Raw genomic sequence first — 22781 nt, 5'->3', positions numbered from 1 at the left:
AAACTCTCATAGCACTGCTGTGACACTGTGAATGAAGTCTGGAGACAGGAGGTTGAAAATCTTATGCGGGGACCTGGAACTGAATTCAAAAGACCTAGTGACCTTGTACTAGGTTTTCTATTTGAGATACCATGTAAGAATACACTGCACTACCAAACTCATTAAAAACTAACATGATAGGTATTCTTTGTGGGAGCTTTCTGCAGGGAGCATGCTTTACAAATAAAAATACACTGATATTACCTTCTTTTGGTACCACGATATAGCATCTCTCTCATTTGAGGCCATCTGTGTCTCCAGCCAGAGAACGGGATTTCACTGAAAACGAAGGAAAACCAGTCGGTGAGTCCAGTAGTTTAAAGGTACTTTCCCAGTTTGGACAGAAGTCAAAAAACGCTTCTCTCAGCCTCTCCATAAGCTGCTGGCCGTCTCGTTCTCCGGCTGACTGCCAGGAAAAAAACCAAAAACAAAAGCATACAAAACAAAACAACCCTCTGGCGCAGCGGAGACCGGAGCCTCTCGGAGAGATTTTGTGCGGGTGTGTTTAGGGATGCAGGAAAGCAGGAGAGGAGGGAAGGTCGCTGGAGTTGACCCGCACCCTACCTCCGCCTCTCTCCAAGGTCCTGCACTCACCTGGTGACCAATGCCCCGCCGTCCGGCGGCCGGGACCTTCCTTCTCAGTGGCCCCGGCCCGCCCGTGAGGCCGGGGGCGAGGCGGCGGACCCGGCAGGCCGCATCTTCCCCCCGAGGCAGAGACGCCGGCCGGGCCGTTACCATGGAGACCGCGGAGGCCGCCCCAGCCTCGGAGGCAGCCGGCTGCCCAGCGCCCAGACGAGGGCAGTCTGCCGCCAGAGAGCCGGCGCCCTCCAAGCCCGACCTATAGGGTCATCGGACTGACCCTAAAATAACCAAACAATGAACTGAGAAAGGAGGGCGATAAAAAGTGAAGGGGGTATTCGCTAGACTGCCAGCCGCTACGGCAACGGCCGAAGGTTTTGTGCCCGGTCGGAAAAGTCAAGTGCAGAGGTCCCAAGGTCCGGTGGCAGCTGCTTCGGGGCGGCGGACACGCGTCCTCGCTAGGCCGGGCCGGGCCGTGACTCAGCCGACCCAGACCTGGGAAGCAGCAGCTTCGCAGACCACGGTGCAGCCGGGCTGCAGCTTCCGCTTTCCGGGGTTTGCAGTGAAGTTGGCTCCGCCCCCGGCCCGGGTCCTTCCCGCCGAGCCTCCGCCAGGCTTCGGGACCCAGGAGCTGGGGAGCTACACCGCGGCGGTATAGGCCCTGAGCAGCTCCCTCAGATCACCCTTCAGGCCACTTCTTCAGAAATGACTTCCCAGCCATCCATCTAAAGGAGGTCGGTCCAGATATTTCAATAGTTCCCTGTTCGTTTCTTTGCCAACACTCGTCTTTCCTTGTGTTTTATATTTCTTTGTGCTTCATTATTTACTGTCGGCCTTCCTCAGTAGGCTGGGGGCTCCATGAGGTCAGAAACTAGGGTCTGGCACGAGCCTGGCCTAAAGTTTCTCAACCTTTGCTGAAGGAACAAATGTTTTCGTGAATTTACGCTGTTCTGGAACGAAAGACCTGACAAGCTGCGGCTTATTAAATCTCTCCCGCCTCTCAACTGCTCTAGGACTTCATCTTTCTGGGTGCTCAAGGGTAAATAAAGAGAGGGGCCAAGGCTTAGGACAGTTCCAAGGCACTTTCCCAATTAGGATGGGGGCAGGTAGCGAGGGGAAGAACTGTTTGTAGGTTACGAGTTCAAGCAGGCTGACAGAGGTCAGGAGAAAGGAATGGTTGCCACCTCAAATGAATATGTAAGAATGGGTTAAGGTTTTAAGTAAGCTGCTTTCCTTTTTTTTTTTTTTTTTTGGCCATTAATGGAACACTGACCTCTAACGGTGATTCTAACCTCAGTTGAAGCAGTGTCCTTGCTTGGCCAGCAATGGTAGCATTTGGGTCCATTTAAAGCTAATGAGATAATAATTAGACCAGTCTAGAAAGCCTTAGATGGGCAGTTGTAAATGTTTGCTAGCTAATTTCAGATTAGCTAGCAAATCGACATAAATGGAAGTTACTATCCCTGTTTCACCGGTGAGGAAAATCGACCAGGATAAAAGTAACTCCCACAGAATAAAATCATTTTACCCAGTCTTATTTCTATATTCCACACATTGGCAGTGGTTTCCTTTCTGCTTTTGCTTCGTGACAGCTTTTCCCGTCCTTACAGCTAAAAGTTCTGTTGGGTTTCAAGAATGTCTGATTAAAGAAAAGCACGGTAAGAATGACTAATCAAAAAGTCATTTTTTTGTATATATTTGCTTTAAGAGGTAAGTTACAGTAAACTAATTAAGCATTTTACTTTATTAGCACACAAAGAGGCTTTAGGGGGAGTTCCTTCAAGAACTGCAGTCAGGGAAAACTAGTAAGTAGCAAATTGTCCTTCAGGAGCCCCATCTACAAAGTTACAATGCTCCCTAAGGCTCTTACTGAGCAAAGCATGGGCTTTGAGCCCACAACTGCATTCAAATGCCTGCTCCCACTATTTAACTTCAGGTAATTTATTCGGTCTAACAGCCTGTTTTCTCACCTGTATTATGGAGACTGTATTGTTACCTTCCTACTCAAGGCTGTGAGGATTAAATGTTCAGTTAAGTCGCTCAGTCGTGTCCGACTCTTTGCGACCCCATGAACCACAGCACGCCAGGCCTCCCTGTCCATCACCAACTCCTGGAGTCCACCCAAACCCATGTCCATTGAGTCGGTGTCGCCATCCAACCATCTCATCCTCTGTCGTCCCCTTCTCAATAGTTACTCAAAAAACATCAGTTCCTTTCCTTTTCCTTTCCTAATCATAAGCAAGGGCTATCAGTGCTTAGGAAAGGTACCTTAATTAATGAGAAGTTCACACAAATAAGAACTGATGAGGAAAAAAACCACTGAGTTATGTCACTTAATACAGCAATGACATCTGAAACGTCTAACACTGCATGCACTTTCAAAAATATCAACATCCCCAGATCAAAAATTTAAGATTGTTCTCTCAGATATGAAACAATTTTTGCGGTAAGAGGGTTAACTGCCACAATGCCAAGCATAGTTTTCCTTCTTCCCCACAAACTAACTGCCTCTTGATATGGATGAAATTTTACCCTGGCATCTATAACCTTTTCCTTAAAAAGTCAAGATTTTCTAAAATAGTACAAAATAACAGAAAACAGAGGAGAGAGGGATAAATACTTTAAAAACAGGTTCCAGGTAGCTAGAATTCATATGTGCTATTCATTTTGTCATGAAACATCAGTAAAGGACAAATCAGACTTTGTTTATTAAAAAAATACTTTACAGGAAAAAAAAAAACTATGCATTCCATTGTCCTATTTTACAAAGAAATAGCTTAACAATTTAACACACTTAGACAGCTACAAAAAAGCACTGTGTTAAAAGGATTATTATTCACACAAATTTAGATTTAAGACTATTCATTAAAAACCTTTTTAAAACACTCATTAATGTCAATAAACAAACTAAGGCCACAAAACGCAAATAGTCCGCCAGGCAAATTATACATTTCATCTATATGCAAAGACCTCTTAGATAAATTAAAGCCACAGGAAAAAAAAGTCTTAGCTGCCAATCAAAATGGAGTTTAGTCACAGAAAACACTATTACATGAAAATTTACAACATGTGATAGTAGTACATAAGTTTTTTAGAGAGAATTGAAAAGTGCTATATTAAGAGACATTGGTCTCAACTACATGCACAAGTGAATCCTAAAAGATGTATGAAGAAAATGGAAGGCCATAATATTTATGGAGAGATACTTGCTTTTAAAGCAACAAACTTTCAGGATGAGGATAGGTCCATGTGCTAAAGAAAAACATCTGTCTTGTACATTTCCTCTACTTACTGCATGACCAATAAATACAGCGACAATCTGTTTTTAAAAAAATAATACTTAGCAGAAATATGAACCTCTGGCATGTACTAGTGAAAGGTTCTTTTTATAAAACTTGTAGCAATGATAAAACAGAAAGACACAAACTCAATTATTCTAAAGATATAAAGGCAAATAAATTTTAATGGCAAATACAGATGAAAATAAATGATCTAATAATGAGCTAATAATAATTAAAAATATATGCACTAAGGGTTTTTTGAATGTTAGTCTTGTTCCTAAATTAGCTTTCATTCTAGATAGTATTTATAGAGGGAAAAGCTATAAGCAAAAATCTCTCCAGTCACTAAGCATGAACTTTTTGCCTATTAAGACTGATGCAAAACATCTTTTCCTAAGGTTTAGTTTAGTAAATAATTTTATTTGATAAGCTCCTTTTTCCCCCTACAAGAGCTTTTAATATTAGTCGTTATTCCAGCTGTCTCTAAGGGGAAAGGGGACCTTCCAAATGTCTTTAATTTGAAGTATTAATAATAAAGTACCAGTGAAACAAATCCTAAGACTTAAATTAGCAAATTAAAAGTACAATTAAGCCGAGGAATTTATTTGTAAAGTTAAAACTTTGGAGGGGAAAGCAGATCTGTAGTTTTTATTATTATTGCTTTATGAATTTGGGCTACTTCTTTGAATCATAATCCTGCTCTGAGTATATCCTGGTAATTACAGTATGACTTCTGGGGCAAGGGGAAGACTTTTCTCCTGATTAGTGAATACCATAAAATCATTCTAATTACTAAGTTAAGAATACTTATTTACTGGATCCTTTTCCATAAGAACATTTAAAAAATATCCCTCTGCTCCACAAAATACTAAAACTTATAGCCACATTCTGCAAGTAATCTCTAAAGAGTTGGCACAACGGATAATATACCAAAAAGGAAGATCAGCTTAAACTTCAGTTACAACTTCACTGCCATCACTACTTTACAAATCAGAAGACGCCAGATTGTTCCATGCCTCACTCCACCAAACCAAATAATTTAATTTTAGAAAAGTTGCTATCATTTGTATCGCTAAACTAGGATACAGCTTTAAAGCAGTAACAAACTCAAAACTTGCGCTTGTATATTCATCAGTCTTTAAAGCATGCTATTAAAATCTAATACTCACATAGGACATTCAGTTTCCAGATACATTACTAGCTAAATGTTTCTCTCTCGGTTCTATTGCAGTTCTAACATACAATGAATTTATTAGTACATGATTTTAAACATCTTTATACTGTTTTCATATTGGAGTTGAGGGTAGAATGTTTTATAAAAAGAAAATGGGGATTTGTTTTTGATTGTAGGTCTTTGCAGATCCGCTGGTTCCTGAGTGATTATACACAGTGCTGGCTGTCAGGAGACAGTCTCCTTGTTTATTAGCAATGACCAGCTTAGATGACAGATGGCATCTGCTGGATGGCAAGTGGGAGATGGGGAAATCGGATCTTGGAAGACAAGAAAAAAATAAAAAGTTTTCACTTTAACAACCTTGTTCTTCATGATTATTTTGAAAAGCAAATGTTGCCTGAGAAGAATTTTACTTTGCACAGCCTGGTAAAGCTCTATGAAATTCTTCTGGACAGTAAAACAAAAACAAGAAATAACCCAAACCCACATACTCAGTGATTCACCCCCTCCCCCTAAAATAACAAAAAACACCCTCAAAGGCAGGTCCCTTAAAAACTAGTCTTGATAAACTAGAATTCACCCTAAAATTTATACCCAGGATTTCGAAACACCCCTGCAATAATCACATTACTCTTCATACCATTCTAATTACCTTATTTACAAAGATAACTAAAACCAACATCACTTCCAATTCATAAATGGTTTACACTGAAATGTTTCTCTATTTGTCTTCATCCTTTGTAACAGAGAATACATACATATACATATATATAAGGAATAATACAGATTCTAACTAATCACTGCAGTATTTGCTGATGGTTACTTTTCTATCGGTTTACACAGTGACCCCTATACTTTGCTAATATGCGTTTAACTACACAACAATATTGCACAAAGTAATATTTATATAAGATTTAACCTATTTCAGAATATTTTAGAGAAAATTCATATTTGTATTTCAAAAGATGCAGCTATGTTTTCATGGTGACAGACATAATGAAGCAGCATCTTTTTTTGCCTATGTTAATGTAAATATTCCAAATCTCACTCTCCAGGAAAAAAAAACCTCCAAATTGCACTATAACCAGGTAGATACAAGAATCTGGTCTTAGGTGTGGGGAGTACTCTTCCTTTAATAAGCAAAAGGCCTATCATATTATTAACTAAGAGAAAGTGAAATGTGTATCACATTAACATTCTAAAATAACAGAAAGTTAAGACTACTAGCTATATGAACTGTGCCTGTTCAGAAAAAAAACTGTTAAATACTCAGGCACTAATAAGGATTAGGCTACCTGAAACTCTAGGATGAAGTCTAGTGCCATATTCTTTATTAGACAGTAGCAACACAGAGCAATAATAAATAAACCCAGGTGTCAATAGATCTTTATCATGAAGAGGTTGATGCTAGGTGACAAAAATAGTTTTTCCTAAGTTTCATGCACAAAATATGGCAGCCTCATCTGAAAGATAGATATCATTCTATAAGTTTGATACTCATGATCAGTTTAGGAAGCAAAAGTGTCCACACAGAATGTGAGGATGCTAGGAAGCAGAACAATATAGAGTATCATGTCAACATTATCTCTTTTACCCAAAATATCTTCCATAGTTACCAAGTATTCTAGAAGAGATTAATGAACCATGGAGAATGAATGACCAAGGACTATTCATCTTTAGATATTTTTAATTGAAATATCCACTGGGCTTTAAATAACAGATACCAAAAAAAAAAAAAAAAAACAGTTTGGATCAGAAAGTGCTGTGCTTTCTCTTTTGTTAAGAAATCAGAGAGCCACTGAATTCCTTAGAAACTACCTGCTCTTTATGGTTGAAACTAAATAAATGACTTGCCCATGTACAAGATGCAGGACCTCTTTCCTGCAACCTATGCCATTTTTACTGTAGAAATTGGATCTGTGCCATAAAAGCACAGTACTAAATCATAAATCTGATCTTCTATCATAAAAACAGCAAAAATGGCAAGAGACAAGTCAAGATAAAATTAAAGGAAGTGAATTAATTTACCAAATAAGAATCTGTTATTCCAGAGAATTCTCATTTTGATTTGAAGAAGAGATTGAATTGTTACCTCACACCTTAAAACAGAAAGTAGCAGCAGACCCACTATTACATACTGTACTAACGGGATAAGATACAACTCTTAACTTTGCATAATCTGTGTAAAAAAGATATGCTTGACATTTGTGGAATGTCATTTCTCTTTATAGAATTATAGGCAAGATTTCTCCAATAAAACTTAACTTAAGCCAGTTATAAAACTATAACTTCACATCAAAATTTAAAAAAGTTAAAAAATGTGTTTGAATATGTACATATCACACAGGAGTGCTTGAATGTTCCTGTAGACTGTGTTGCTGGTCAGAGTCCAGTCTACTTTCCACCTTTAAAACTGGAATAGACTGAGTCATCTGATCTTGCTGTAGATTAAGTTCAGATGAAGGTGGGAAGGACGATGAAGCAGTTGTCAAAAGCTGCGTCTCTGTGCATGTTTCCTCAGATTCAGTTTTTATCCTCACACACTGGGAGTCAACTTCTAATTCTTGCTTTCCAGTTAAATCACAGTCCACATTAGAACTGCCTTCTGTGTTTTGAGAGGCATCCACAACAGGGTGGTACTGTTTAAGCCTTATATGCCAGGCTAAGCTGCACACTGCTGACACTGTTTTGAACTGATGAATGACATTTCTAGGGATGAAGTAGATATCATTGTCACACAGCTGAATTCGAGCATAACGAATGCCTTCCCGCCTCATTTGGTTTAGTTTTGCTTCATCCACCCACTGCACACACTGAAAAAGGGAAAAAAGTTTCATGAGATTTTAAAGTAAAATATGCAAAGATTAAGTCAAATAAAATAATCAGCACAGGAAAACAGTAGGTTCAAATTAAAGCCAAACAATACTATACAATATACAATTTACTACAATTCCTAAGATACATTTTTCCTCATATGTTATTACTTTTCTAGTAATAAAGTACAGGTTAAAATTAGGACTGGCCTACAGAATCATTAAATAATTCAAAATGCAACTAAATATCAATATTCTTTGCCCCATGCCAGAGCAACATTTATCTGTTTCTTTCACTGTCTTCCAGCCTTTTGTAGGTGAGGGCACACAGTGCAATCTGGTTAACAGCTGAGACTGCTCATGGCCCAAACTGAGCATCCTGGGTCCTCTCCTCAGTCCCACCTGGCATCCCAATGACTGAAGGGAGACCCTAAGCATTTTTCTTGGGAAGCTCCATTTTAATGATTTTCAACATCCTCCACAAACAGCTTTTAAAATGAAATTAAATTCACTATACCATGTATCCAACTAAAAGGTAAAATGCACAATTAAATAAGTACAGATACTTAATTTCTAAGATCTCACTCAAAGAGCAAAGAAAAAGCAAAAGTTCTTACCTGGGAAACTGGAGGTTCATGAAGGTCTAACTGAAGTCTCTGTACAACATCAGTAAAATCCTCAGCATGAAAACAAATCACATCTTTGGTTATGCGAGGTTGGTCACTCCTAAGATTGACAAAATTAAGTTTTAGAAACAAGCATCTCATAATGGAAAATGATGACAATTTCAATCTTCCTGTTCCTGGAACTGCTACACTAGCAAAGAAATAGATGCATAAGACCTAAGGACAAAGTATACATTTGTTTCTTTCATCAACTTAAAAAAATAAAACATCAATAAAGTGATTTTTAAAAAATTAAAATTAGTTGTTATAAAACTTAAACTTTAATGACTAAATCATCTAACCACTTTGCCCCACCATCTCCATGCCACCGGACATCATCATCTTGACAGAAAGAAATGGACAGAATACATCTCAGACACAAATACCACACATTCCAGAATACATCTCAGACATAAATACCACACATTCCAGTTTTCAAAGCATAGAGTAGGAAAAAAAATAATCTTTAACTTAAAATATTACTGTCAACCTGTGATTGAACTCTAATTCTAAAGATCAAACCAAACTCTACAACAATATTGAAGACCCTAAAGGCATAAATATGAAAAACAAAGTAAAATACAGCTTTTAAATATGTTCTGAGCCTTGTTAAAACCAGGCCGTGAGTGTAAAAGGCTGCAACCTGTAAGAAAGCCAGTATAGCAGTTGCTCCCAAAATTAAAAATAGAATTACTATGCTGCCAAGTCGCTTCAGTCGTGTCCGACTCTGTGCGACCCCATAGACGGCAGCCCACCAGGCTCCCCCGTCCCTGGGATTCTCCAGGCAAGAACACTGAAGTGGGTTACTATATGACCTAGCAATTCCACTTCTGGGTATATACCCAAAAGAATGAAAGCACGGCCACGAAAAGATGTTTGTTTATAACAGCCAAAAGGTGGATGCGACCCAAGTGTCCACTGACAGACAAATGGACAAACAAAACATAGCATATACATATAATGAAGTACTATTCAGCCTTTAAAAGGAAGGAAATTATGACACGCGGTACCATATGGATGAACCTTGAGGATACAATGCTAACTGAAATCAGTCAATCACAAAAAGACAATAACTGTTTGAATCCATTTATATGACGTATTTAAAGTGGTCAAATTCATAGAGTGATGTTCGCCAGGAACTGGGGGAGAGGAGAAAGAGGAGTTATTGAATAAAAGGTATAGAGTTACAGTTCTGCAAGATGAAAAAGTTCTACTAGAGATTTGTTTTACAACAATGTGAATATACTTAATATTACTACAAACATTAAAATTAAAAATTGTTAGGATTTTCATTTTCATTTTGTTATGTGTATTTTACCACAATTAAAACTGTTCGCGACTTTTCAAATTGGTTAATGCTGCCTTAAGAAAATGTGGACTCAATCTTGCAATTGAGTTCCATTAACTTACCATTCACCAAACTGTACAGCTTTCAAAACCCCAACAGCAGCCGTACTCTGCCAGTCAAACCCCTGACCTACATGATCAGCATGAGCTCTTGTCCTATCTTCAAAGAGGACTTCCCGGGGTTCACTGGTCCGAGGTAGGTACTGGAGATTTTTAATTTCATTCATTGATCTGTAGTCAATTTGGTTTCAAAATAATGAGGGAGAAGAAAGCAGCAACATAAAAAATTAACAGCAGTAAGACAAATAAATCTACTAAAATACCAAATCTTAAATGAGGGCTGAGAAGGTTCAGCAATTTCGATCATCAGCATCTGACATGCCATAATGTAATGCTGAATGGGGTGACCTCCTTTTCTCAGTCATGATGTCATGATAATATGACAGCTGTTATCCTGACCTGGCACAAATGCGGTGTTTGAATATACAAACACTGTAAATAGACAAATATATATAGCTCTGTAGCATGTATATACTGCTCTATTTAAAATGGATAATCAATGAGGACCTACAATATATAGCACAGGGAACTCTGCTCAATGTTTTGGGGCAAGCTGGATGAAAGAGGAGTTTAGGGGAGAATGGACCCATGTGTATGTATAGCTGAGTCACTTTGCTGTCCACCTGAAACAATCACAACATTTTTAATTGGCTATACTCCAATATGAAATAAGAAATTACCAAAAGATTAGTTGCCTAGTAACAGAAAATTTGATTCACAATTCAAGGCTGTATGTTTCTTGTACCTGGAGTCATTTTTAAGTCTCAAAGCATTCTACTAGACTTAACTGAAGAAGGCAACCTGAGCATCTACATCTGCTTCCACATGAAAATGGAAGTAAAAGACTTCAAGCTAATGTAGTAAGGGTGGGGAAGAGAAGTGGAGGAATGGATGGGATTATAGATGAAACAGAACTGGCTATGAATTGGTAACTGTTGCTATTCAATACATGAGAGTTTATTATATTATCTTCTCCTTTTTTGTGCGCTCAAAACCTTCTAAATATAATAATCTAAAGGTGACAGTAAAGGAATGAATGCGAAGCAACAAAGAAAATAAATCAGTAAATGAACACCATCAACACATTTCTGGAAGATGAAAAATGATTAAAACTTTTTGGACTAATGAAACTGAGCTGAGAAAGCCACAAGCCTAGACTAAACAAGAAGGGAATGGCAGCTAAACAGGCTAGTAAAATAAGGATAATGGACAGAAAGGAAGTACAGTTGAAAAAAGAGCAAATAAAGTGAAATTCTGCAAATTAAACCTGTCAGCTGTCACTCCTGTGGCAGAAATTTGGTCAGGTATTTAAACTCATACAGAAGGCAATGTAGGTGACCCACCAGCATTTATCTCTCACCTTAATTTCTTTGAAAGAACTCTTAATTTTTATAAGGTCTCTCTGTCCCTACCCTCATTCACAAGTTCCAGAGATGGATCCTGATGAACTCTGGCAAACTATGTTAAGTTCATTCCCCTTGCCAGTGATTGATACAGGAATAAGCACAAACCGATTCTGGCTAGCAATATGACAGGAAATCTGCTAAGACTTTTGGGAAGCTCCCTGGCTCCTAAGAAAGTAGTAAAGAAAACACTCTTTTCTTTTTTTTAGATATAACCAGATCCAGATGTATACCTAGAACTGCTATCACCATTCAGCAACAACCATAATGGAAGCCACTGTAAATACAAAGCCTAGGTAGAGAGAATGACAGAGGAGGAAAAAGGAAAAGACCTTGTTTCTTGATGACAACACTGAACCACTGACTATATGGGCCTAGAGTCAACCTCTCTGAACTTCCTAAAATACAAGACAACATTTTACTTTATGAACCAGTTTGAATCAATTTTGTTGCTTGTAACCAAAACCATTCTGATAAACTTTCAGCCAAAAATACCTGCATGTTCTTCTCTAAACACATTGAACTTACTATATACACTCACATAATCCTCTGGCATTTGGACATATCCTTTAATGTCCACTTCTATGCCTGTTAACTCTAAAGTGAAACCTACCTATTGACAAACCTTACTGAAATACAAAAAGAATGCCCAGTAAGCCCAATGCTTTATTTCTAAATAGAAACAAGTAAACCAAGAATCACCAGATATGTGAAGACAGTCTACAGCAGCCTGAAAAACAACAAAATAAACAACACTGAAATTTAAGAATTTTGTCAGAAGACAAATGTCAATGTCCCAAAATCGAAAGCAGAAAGATAATAAGAAATATGAAGCTAATCAAACTGGGAGATCTATTCAACCAACAGCAGTTTCCAAAACCATTGGTTTTGGTTACAAGCAACAACAGAAAGAAATAATAGAGAAATGAAAAGATTACTGAAGCAACTAAGCAAGAAAAATTTCCAGAAATCAAAAAAGACATGAATTTTTAAGTTTAAGGAACCCACCAAACAACAAAAAGGATTAAAGTGTAAGAATAGGAATTAAAAACCCAAGCAAAGATGTGTCATTGTGAAATTAAGCTCCCAGGAGAGGAAAAGAAAACAGGTTACTTACAAAGGAACAATAATGACACTGGAATTAAGACTTCTCATAAACAATATTAGATACCAGAAGACATTGGGGCAATGTTAAAAAATCCTAAGGAAAATACATCTTCTAGACTCCAGCTAAACTACAGATCATATTTAACAACAGAAAAAGAAATTTTCAGACATTATGATCACTCAATACCTTCCTTTTCTTAGAATATAATGAGTATGTCATCAAGCAGAAAAAGAAATAAACCCAGAAAGAAGACAACCATAAGTTTAGGTAGAAAAACATTAAATGGGAACTACTAGGTAGGTAACTGTGAAATAAGCTTTTCACACTGAGGTTAAAAAAACCACAGAGCTCCAAAAGATTTCCAGGTAAAAAGTGATGTGTTAGACCAGACAGTATGGTTGAAATTCTGGATTCTTGAAGGTATGATAAAAGCAAAGAATGCAATTAACTAACAACATTCTCCCTCAAAGAAGCTATATTTAAAAAAAAAAAAAAAAAAAAAGGCCAAAAAGCAGCAGTAGCCAAAGCCATGTAGAAAGTTAGTGTGATTTTAGAAAAAAGTCTTTGTAACCCCATTGGACTGTAGTCCCACCAGGCTCCGCTGTTCATGAAATTCTCCAGGCAAGAATACTGGAGTGGGCTGCCATTCCCTTCTCTAGGGGATCTTCCCAATCCAGGGATTATAGGTCTCCTGCTTTGCAAGCAGATTCTTTACTGTCTGAGCTACCTGGGAAGCCAAATCTTAAACAACAGAAAGAATAGAAGATATTAGAAATATGGTCAAAAGTGTACAGTAGTATCCCCTCAAAAAAGGCCATCAGAAACAAGAAAAACCGAACAATTCAAAAATAACCAGCAAGATCCAAATATGAACCAAACTAAAATGTGGCATGATTTTCAGTATCTAGGTGAAATATAGAAAAGAAAGATCCTTTTGTTTATTATTCCTTTGAGTGACAACAAACCACTCGAACCTTAGAATACGAATTTTAGCCTCCAGTAAACTTACTACCCATATTATTTTAAATGCCATTTACTGACTTTCAAATTTTAGAATACTGCTCTTGACAAAGCATATAGAGCCTAATTACAGTTTTAAAACAGAATATGAATTAAGCTCAACAATGTATAAGCACAGTTGACAAAAAGTACAAGGGGGAGGAAAAGGCTAGAGTAAGAGTCATTTAACTATCTGGAAAATCCCAAAAGGAAGGAATCCCTACCCAGTATACCATGAAATTGACAAATTTCCTGTCAAAGCCTTAAAACAAAAAGGGCATTAAAAACAGAAAACATTTTTGCCTCTGGTGAAAAAAAGGTGTTTTCATCTGGAGGAAAAGGTAGCCAGGATTTTGTTTTAATTATAACCGCCCCCCCATACTGTTTGATGTTTTAAAACCCTGTGCATATATTTCTTTAACTCTAGAGTTCATAAATTTAAAGATCATCTTCATTTGCAGTGCCCTTGATAACTAAACAGCTTCCGCATTGATTTCATCATTTTCAGCAACAGGACATTGTCAGTAACACATAAAGATGACATTACTGTTTAAGTTCTGATTTATTCACTCTAATTCAAACTGCTTTTGATGGCTCTCTTAAGAATATTTAATCCCGATAGAAATTAAATTTGATAGTACCTCAGATTAGTGGAGAAATAATAAATTGTTAAATAAACAATGTGGGTACAACTGTCTAATTACTTGGAAAGAATGTTAAACAATCTCTCCCTCTATACTGAAATCAACACCAGGTTAAATACATAATACTGAAATCACATATGTAACTAGGAGAAAATGTGAGTATTTTGTAACACTAAATGAGAGAAGGCCTTTCTAAATTTGCCACTAAGAAAGAAATCTCAGAGGAAAAGATGTATCTGACAACATATGAATAAAACTTTCTGTGACTAAAGAGAAAAGAAACAACATCCCAATGGAAATATAAGTAAAGAAAATTAAAAGGGAATCACAGAAGAAGAAATTCAAACCCCTCAAAAAGGCAAATTAAAATAACATTTTTGTCCAATCAGATGAAAAAAGAGAATGTTAGTGGAGGGCACAGGGGAAAGGGTATTATCTTACTATTGGGTAGAAATATAAATTGGTACATTTCTGGAAGTCATTTAGAAATGTGTATATACTTTGAGCCTTTAGCAATTTCTACCAAGAAAATAAACATGCATATACACAAAAAATATCTACCTACCTACCTACCTATCAACCAACCAGCCAGCCACAATGATGTACCATAAATGTTCAGTAATTGGCTTTAGTGGGGGAGATGGCTGATTTGCATTAGGTTGGTGCAAAAGTAATTGCAGTTTTCATTGTTGAAACCTGCCATTTAATACTGGAATACATTCTTAAATAAATGTGATTATGTTATATATCATTTTAATGTGCATTTCTTGCTTAATGTTTTGCTAATGACTTATTGCTTACTGTTTGCTTTATATTTATTTTAGACTATAGAAATGATGTTAGACAAAAAGCACATTTGAGCAATTTTCTTATTCGAGTTCAAAATGAGTCGTAAAGCAGCAGAGACAACTCGCAACATCAACAACACATGTGGCCCAGGAACTAGAAACGTACACACAGTGCAGTGGTGGTTCAAGGGGTTTTTGCAAAGAAGATGAGAGCCTAGAAGATGAGAAGCACTGTGGCTGGCCATTTGAAGGTGACAGCAACCAACTGAAAGAATCATCAGAGCTGATCCTCACACAAGAAGTTGCCGAAGAACTCAACCTCAACCATTCTATGGTTGTTTGGCATTTGAAGCAAGTTGGAAAGATGAAAAAGCCCACTAAGTGGATGCCTCATGAGTTAACTGCAAATCAAAAAAAGCGTCCCTTTGAAGTGTCATCTTCTCTTATTCTACACAACCATGAACCATTTCTCGACTGGACTGTGATGTGTGATGAAAAGTGGATTTTATACAACTGGTGACAACCAGCTCACTGTTGGACTGCGAAGAAGCTCCAAAGCACTTCCCAAAGCCAAACTTGCACCAAAAAAAGGTGATGGTCACTGGTGGTCTGTTGTCGGTCTGATGCACTACAGCTTTTTGAATCCTAGCAAAATCATTACTTCTGAAAAGTATGCTCAGCAAATTGATGAGATGCACAGAAAACTGCAATGCAGGCAGCTGGCACTGGTCAACAGAAAGGGCCCAATTCTTCTCTACGACAATGCCTGACCGCCCGTCTCACAACCAACACTTCAAAAATTGAATGAATTAGGCTATCGAAGTTTTGCCTCATCTGCCATATTTACCTGACCTCTTGCCAACCAACTACCACTTCTTCAGGCATCCTGACAACTTTTTGCAGGGAAAATGCTTCCACAACCAGCATGAGGCAGAAAATGCTTTCCAAGTGTTTGCTGATCCCAAAGCATGGATTTTTATGCTACAGAAATAAACAAACTTATTTCTCGTTGGTTATTGTACATTGTAGGTGGTTGTACAGCTGTTGCTGACTGTAATGGTTCCTATTTTGACTAACAAAGAGTGTTTGAGCCTAGTTAAAATGATTTAAAACTCACAGTCCGAAACTGCAGTTACTTTCGTACCAACCTACTAGCTGATTTGCTGATTTCTGTGGTACAAATACTCCCAACATGGCCAATTTCAAGCTATTCACGTGACCTCACTCAGCGTGGAATTGTGAGGCTAACAATGGCCCTATGAGCTGGTATAAACTGGTTCCAGCACACCACTGTCATGTTTATCAAAATACCATTTATCAATATACTAAAAAACAGAAACAATTTACATTAATAAAGAATTGGTAAAATAAATCTTGATACAACCATACAGTCAAAACTACACAGTTATTTAGAAATGATGATATGGCTGCATCTTAATAAGACACATTTTAAAGTAATCATCATGTAAAGAAGGAATTCATCGGGGTACAAAGAAAATTTATGAGTGAATATAGACCAAAATTTAAAGGTTAACATGCCTAAATGAGTGGGATTATAGATATTTTTTGCCTTTTTACTTTTTTTCTGTTATCTGATGTTTGTTTTTTAAGTTTCTACCAATCAGGAAACCAATCATTTCCTTTGGGGAAAGATTATAGAATAAATCTTTCTAAAATAAATAAATATATAATACTTTAGAATTTAGAATATCAAAATTCATCATTATGAGGTACAAAAACTGTGGTTTAGCAATGTGCAGAAGTTTTGGTTTATTGCCATGTTCTATCATGCTACCACCTCACATTTATAGTTCTTATAAACTATTTTCATAATTATCGCCAAGTACTAAGGTTATCCATACTTAAATCTAGTGTTGCTTTTCTTTTAGTTTTAAGGTAAGGTCTAAAGCTAATCTGTTAAAACTCATTTTGGGGACCTTAATTTTGAGTTCCTATTTCCATAATCTAAGCAAATATATGCCATGTTCAGTCTCATTAAATGAGATTTGTTCTCATAGTTCTAAAGTAAGTTAATCTACGTTTGTTTTAAACAAATTTTGCTTCAAACAAAAAATATGTTAGGCCAATATGAATTACTATACATCACTGGTTTTACTCAGCGAACACTGATCACTTGTTACGTGCTATGAAGAATTAGACTGTCCTTAAAAAGGTTAAAATTTATAGTAAAAACCAAAAAATTTGTGAACAGATCATTAACGAACAGAATGATGTGTGAGCACAGAAAAGGGAATGACCAATTGTTTAAGGGAACAAAGAAAAGCTTCACAAAGGAAGTGACATCCAAGTTGAGTTTTGAAAATTCATTAAGAGTATATCAGGTAGAAAGGAAGATGATGAAGGGATGCTACTCCAAGTAAAAAGAGCAAGGCAAAAGCACACAGATGTGAAAGACCATGGTTTAGAAACTGAATTCAGTGTGACCGGACCAGATTAAAAGCAGATACACCTAGAAGAAATACTGTCAGGGCCAGATGATAACAGAACCTTATCAACCACACAAAGGAGTTTGGACATTTATCTCGCAGGCAATTAGGACCCAGGTTTTAAGAATAGAAGGATTTTTTTTTATTTTTAAAAGGATGCCTCACTCTGGTATCTGTGTAATGAGTGAACTGGACTAAGGAACTGACAAGAGATTTACTTAAGATAGCTCTTTAAATAAGTCAGAAAAAATGGTTTTCAAGCTGCTCAACTCTCAATTATTTCTATAAGCAATCAACTAAAAAAGGGCTTTTGCTTATCTGAGAAAAACCAGTGTTTACCGTCGTCTTTTGAAGGGTGACTTTGGCATGTCTGCTGTAGGGATCATCTGCTCTCCTGGCCTGACCCACATGATGGGCCCATCATCACTCTGGGACCTACACTGGAGTCGGAGGCTGGAAAGTGTACCCCAGGGCAAAGTCATCTGGAAGTCAGAAGAATAAGTCACGTTAAAGGAAATTTTTTAGACTACTTACAAGTTAACCCCTCACACCCAAAAGAAAGCTTTAGGAAGCTTATTTTGTGTGTATAAGAAGAAAAAAAATGTTTTATTATTAGATAGTAATTTATATGTAAAAAAGAATAAGTGAAGTATTTTACTTAAATAATTTTCTGAACCGTTCTCTTCAAAATATGGGACAAAACTGAATTTTAATAGATAAGATCAGCTTGTGTATGCACGTGCTCAGTCACTCTGTCGTGTCTGACTCTTTGTGGCCCCAGTGACTGTAGCCGGCCAGTCTGTCCTCTGTTCACAGAATTTTTCTGGCGAAAATACTGAAGCAGGTTGCCGTTTCCTCCTCCAGAGGAAATTCCTGAACCAGGGATTGAACCTGCCTTTCTTGTGCCTCCTGCATTGTAGGCAGATTCTTTACCACTGTGCCACCTGGGAAGCCCCTACGATTAGCTTAAGATTTTTTAATGCAAAGTATCCATTTAAATAGTGATCAGAACTTTAATAATCTGAAAAACACTCACTTTCAGAAATGGTGATTCTTCTAACATATCAAGGAACTCTGGGAAATAATCACCAACTTCTTCATCTACTGCTCCAACGAGACTTATCTGCCGCATAGGACCTGCTCGGTAGGTGCCACAGCAGTATGTCCTGTTGACCTGAGATGAAACGAAAGGGGGGCGGAAAGGAGTGAAGTATACTATAAGAATCAGGACAGCGTATTGTTTCCAATGTTCCTATTTCTTTTACATACTAAGAATTCAATGGTCAGTACCTTGGATAAAATCAACAGTTACAGAAAGGCACCCTAGCACACTGACAAATATATTGACATATGAAACACAAACAGAAATTCCAAAATGCAAGTCAGTCCATGGTCCCAAGGAAATCTCAAGGAAATACTGAAAACATTAAGATATAAATTTCTCTGGGAATGATGATTTTTAACTCTTTAAACACTTGTGATCTTTATTAGGGAAAAAAAATCAGTAAATAAACAGTTAAATTGACAGGATAGGGAAAAAAAAACTATTAATTTGACAAAAAAGTCAAATTAATCTTCCATATTCATTTTGTAGTCCCTAGGCTGAAAGCTTTCACATCAAGCCAGATACAAGGACAACTACTATCAAAACCAATCTCCCATCACTTCCATATTAAGATTCTCCACCCAGGTAGGCTGATCATTTTTTCTAACCAATTTAGCCAAACTTGTATCTACCTGCAGTGATTTTTCTCTTGAGTCTACCTTCTTGGAATGTCTTCTTTTCTGTCAACCTAAATCTTAACTTTCAGATATCAATTCTAGACTTTTCCTCTGGAAGCCTTCCTGATTACTCTTATAATAATCTAATGTTACCTGCAAGCACATAGACATTTTGTATCAACTCTCTAGTAAGCTTAAGGCATGTTCTAAGCAGCCCTAAGAAATATGAAGCCCAGAGAATCCTAACCTTCACACAGAATCTACCAACAATACAAGCTGATATTAATTCTAGCCATATCATGTATGTTCTTAATACTCCAACCTCCAATTCAGAATGAACTGTTTCTCAAATGGAGAGACAGATCCTGTACATACAGATGACTTAAACACTAGATTCTAACCAGCATTTCACCTTGGTTCAGTAACCTAGCATTTTCTACCTTATGTAAGATGCAGATTAAGTTGAGAAGCCTAATATATAATTATACTTTTAAAAGGTAGGTCTCTATTGAACAGTCAAAATTTTTTTTTAAAGACAATTGTTACTGTTTCAAAAACCACCTATTTTGCTTAACAGAAAGAATAAAGGACCTTCTAGTATTTCTTACAGTTCTTTACTGCTAGTTTTTTAGCAGTGTTTTCAGAATCATCCCACTGCTTTTTTTTTCTATAGACAATTTAATGTCATTCCACACACACACACACACACACACACACACACAAGGTCTGAGATCTTGTTATTAAATAGCAGTCATTTCTTAATTCCTTATGAATCTTTCCCCCCAGATCTCCTTAGGTGATCCCAGACCAGAATTACCTTGCATATATTTGTATGAATTACATTCCATTTGTCTGTATGATCATCATGCTATTAAAAGTCACGGGAGGCAGTCTGGGGAAAAGGATATATTATGTGATATAGAGGTAAAGAAGTTTTTCTAAGCAAGCATTATTCTAACCTTTCTAAGCCAAGCACCCTAAACAACTAAAGCAGATTTAACTTTGGTATTGATACCAGCTCTAGGAACCATATGCTTTCAGGGTTAATAAAAGAATTATCAGTCTCTTCCAAATACCTCCTCCAGCTATTCCCAATTATCAGAAATTCCTTCCAGCAACGGCTTTCAAACTACATGGTAAGTCTCCCAAAGATGAATCACCATTTAAATCTCACATAACTTAACCTTGAAGAAGTACACAGCCATGTGGTAGTTTTCATCAACTTCTGTGGCCTGCTGGCTTTGAGATTATACAACTTTTAATGCATTAAAAATCTGAAATCACATTGCTTTAAATTTTACACACAAAGTGAAACTGAATTAACATTTTTATACAGTACTCCATGATTACCTAATTTAAGTACCACTAAATTCAACAGCACTGAGCTTGAAGACAACGTAAAAAGGCAAACACCTAGAATAATTAATATGTGACATGTAGTAATATAAAACATCCTCTCCTATTCTGGAAAGAGAAGAAAGTAAACCTGAAGAGGAGAAATTGTTGAATTTATGCTTACTGAGTCTAGAAATAATCAGCCATTAAACTCTGGCCCCCCCAAAAGGTGGTAGTAGTAGAGCTGTTTAACAGTATCTACTGTTTATATATAATAATTTAACAAATGCTAATGTTTATAATGTATTTTAAAAATTAACAGCACAAGTTAGAAGACTGACAATATTTATGGCCAGAAATTCAACATGTACTAACTGTGACCTAATGCCAAACAAGCAAATTACTAATTATCGCCCAGTAACTATTCTTTTTTTTTTCTTACAAAACTTCTTGGGCATAGAGCTGCTTGGCAGCTAAGTGTGACTAAATTCTGGCCAAAATGTTAGCATAAGTTACATACGCAATTTCCAGACCATATATAAGCTGCCTGCTTTCCACTTCCTCTTTTTTCTTTTGAGGGCCAAGTTCAACCATGCACATGACAAAGTCAGAGGAAATGGAAAAACCAAAGATAGAACAAAAGTAGAATCCAAGATGACATCAGATGGGACAGAGCTGCTTTACCTCTGGACTTGTTATTTAAGAGAGAAATTTATTTTGTTCTAGCTACTATATGTGCGATCTCTTTGTTATGGTGGTTTAGCCTATACCATATGTACACTTTGTACAAAAGGAGGTAATACTTCATATTGCACAGATGACATCTGGAGTATTATCTCCTGCTCTGGGCTAAAAAAAAAAAAAAAAGGCTATTACAGAAGCACACTCAAAAGAGAACAACTAAGATGATTAGTGACTTGGAAATCAGAAAATTGGAAGAATGATGAAATTAAAAATATTTCAGAAGTATATGACTTGAAATTATGAAAGTGGGGACACAGTAATCTTCAAAAACTTGGAATCTTCTCACAAGTAGCCTTACATAACCTTAAATAAAGCACAAGGATTACAGGAAGGCCAGTATCATTCATTTAATCAAAGTTTACCATATATTATACACAGAAACTGTCCTAAATACAGATACAGCAAACCAGACCTTTAACTAGTCCCTGTAAACTTACAGTCTAGTAGAAAGAGGCAGACACTAAACAAATATTTAACTATAAAGTGTGACAAGTCTTCAGGCACTTTTAGGACACTATGAAGGAGAACATGGGATCCTGATCTAGGGAATAAACTGTTCCTCAAAAATAACAATGAATTAAACTCTATAGAACAAGTTTAAGAGCTTCCCGGGTACTTCAGCCGTAAAGATCTGCCTGCAACAAAGGACACCATGGTTCAATTCCTGGGTTGGTAAGTTCCCCTGGAGAAGGGATAGCCTACCCACTCTAGTATTCTTGGGCTTCCTTGGTGGCTCAGAGGGTAAAGACCTGCCTGCAATGTGGGAGAGCTGGGTTTGATCCCTGGGTTGGGAAGATCCCCTGGAAGAGGGCATGGCAACCCACTCCAGTATTCTTGCCTAGAGAATCCCCATGAACAGAGGAGCCTGGCAGGCTACAGTCCATAGGGTTTCAAAGAGTCGGACACAGCTGAGCGACTAAACACACATAACAAGTTTAAAGGAAACAAAATCCTTAAGCATCACTCTTTCTAGGGTCTAAAAGAAAGCTAATGGTGCTAAATAGAAAACAAAAGAGAAAAATAAAGATGAGACTGGAGAAATGAACTGTAGTTGGATTATAGAAATCCTTGAAGGCCACATTTAGAATTTGGGAAGTCACTAAAGTAAAAGGAAAAGAAAGTTATCAGGTTTGCCTTTTTTTAGCAGGGTAGGGGGCTTGGGGTTTGGTTTGGTTTTGTCAAAGGGACAGTGAAAGAGAAGAGACTAATTAGGAGGTTTCTGGAATAGTCCAAACAAGAAACAACAGACTAAGCTTTCAGCAGTGGAGTTGATGTTTTAAAAACTTGAAAAATAATGATAAAACTGTGAGGTCTTGGGGAAAGATCAGATATAATAGAGAAGAGAAAGGACTGTCAAGAATGTCTTACAGGTTCTGCCCCTGGCAACCAGAGAAACCACTCTTTCTACCAGAGGAGAGGACCAGGTTTGGGTGGGGAGGTGATACCTTCAGCTGGGGACAAGATGAGCTGAAGAACAACTCTTCTAAAGACTCTCAAGGTCTTAATCCCTAGAACCTGTGACTGTTATCTTACATGGCAAAAGGACTTGGCAGCTGTGAATGAATTAAGACTTTGGAGATGGGGAGATAGTCTGGGTTATCCAGGTGAGCCCTAACTGTAATCATGGGTGTCA

General features: G+C 37.2%; 2 protein-coding genes and 1 long non-coding RNA gene across 14 annotated transcripts in view; 1 reads left to right on the top strand and 2 right to left on the bottom strand.

Annotated features, from left to right (window-relative positions):
* The window catches only part of PHTF1 (putative homeodomain transcription factor 1), an 83170-nt gene extending 81993 nt beyond the window's left edge, over window positions 1–1177 (bottom strand). For 10 of the 11 annotated variants that reach the window (XM_059884739.1, XM_059884738.1, XM_059884740.1 and 7 more), the window contains exons 1-2: window positions 634–1177; window positions 244–318 (exon numbers count right to left, since the gene is read on the bottom strand). In XM_059884739.1, the coding sequence (XP_059740722.1) occupies window positions 244–288 (45 nt within the window). In that variant the 5' untranslated portion in view covers window positions 289–318; window positions 634–1177. The remainder of the gene's footprint in view (window positions 1–243; window positions 319–633) is intronic. The other variant, NM_001076077.1, reaches the window with a different exon arrangement.
* A 3-nt stretch (window positions 1178–1180) lies between these two features.
* Window positions 1181–15911, top strand: LOC132344856 (uncharacterized). The gene is made up of 2 exons (XR_009493886.1): window positions 1181–1352; window positions 14937–15911. It is a non-coding gene; the product is annotated as an uncharacterized lncRNA (long non-coding RNA).
* RSBN1 (round spermatid basic protein 1) overlaps window positions 3303–22781 on the bottom strand; it is a 43249-nt gene continuing 23770 nt past the window's right edge. The window contains exons 3-8 of one of the 2 annotated variants that reach the window (XM_059883040.1): window positions 18384–18521; window positions 17687–17829; window positions 9962–10129; window positions 8504–8612; window positions 7410–7886; window positions 3303–5390 (exon numbers count right to left, since the gene is read on the bottom strand). In XM_059883040.1, coding sequence (XP_059739023.1) covers window positions 7413–7886; window positions 8504–8612; window positions 9962–10129; window positions 17687–17829; window positions 18384–18521 — 1032 coding nt within the window. In that variant the 3' untranslated portion in view covers window positions 3303–5390; window positions 7410–7412. Of the gene's footprint in view, window positions 5391–6742; window positions 7887–8503; window positions 8613–9961; window positions 10130–17686; window positions 17830–18383; window positions 18522–22781 lie in introns of those variants that run through there. The other variant, NM_001206227.1, reaches the window with a different exon arrangement.

This window comes from Bos taurus, chromosome 3 (genome assembly GCF_002263795.3).
Source record: "Bos taurus isolate L1 Dominette 01449 registration number 42190680 breed Hereford chromosome 3, ARS-UCD2.0, whole genome shotgun sequence".
NCBI classification, from domain to species: Eukaryota; Metazoa; Chordata; class Mammalia; order Artiodactyla; family Bovidae; genus Bos; species Bos taurus.
This window is presented reverse-complemented; position numbering and strand designations above follow the sequence as displayed.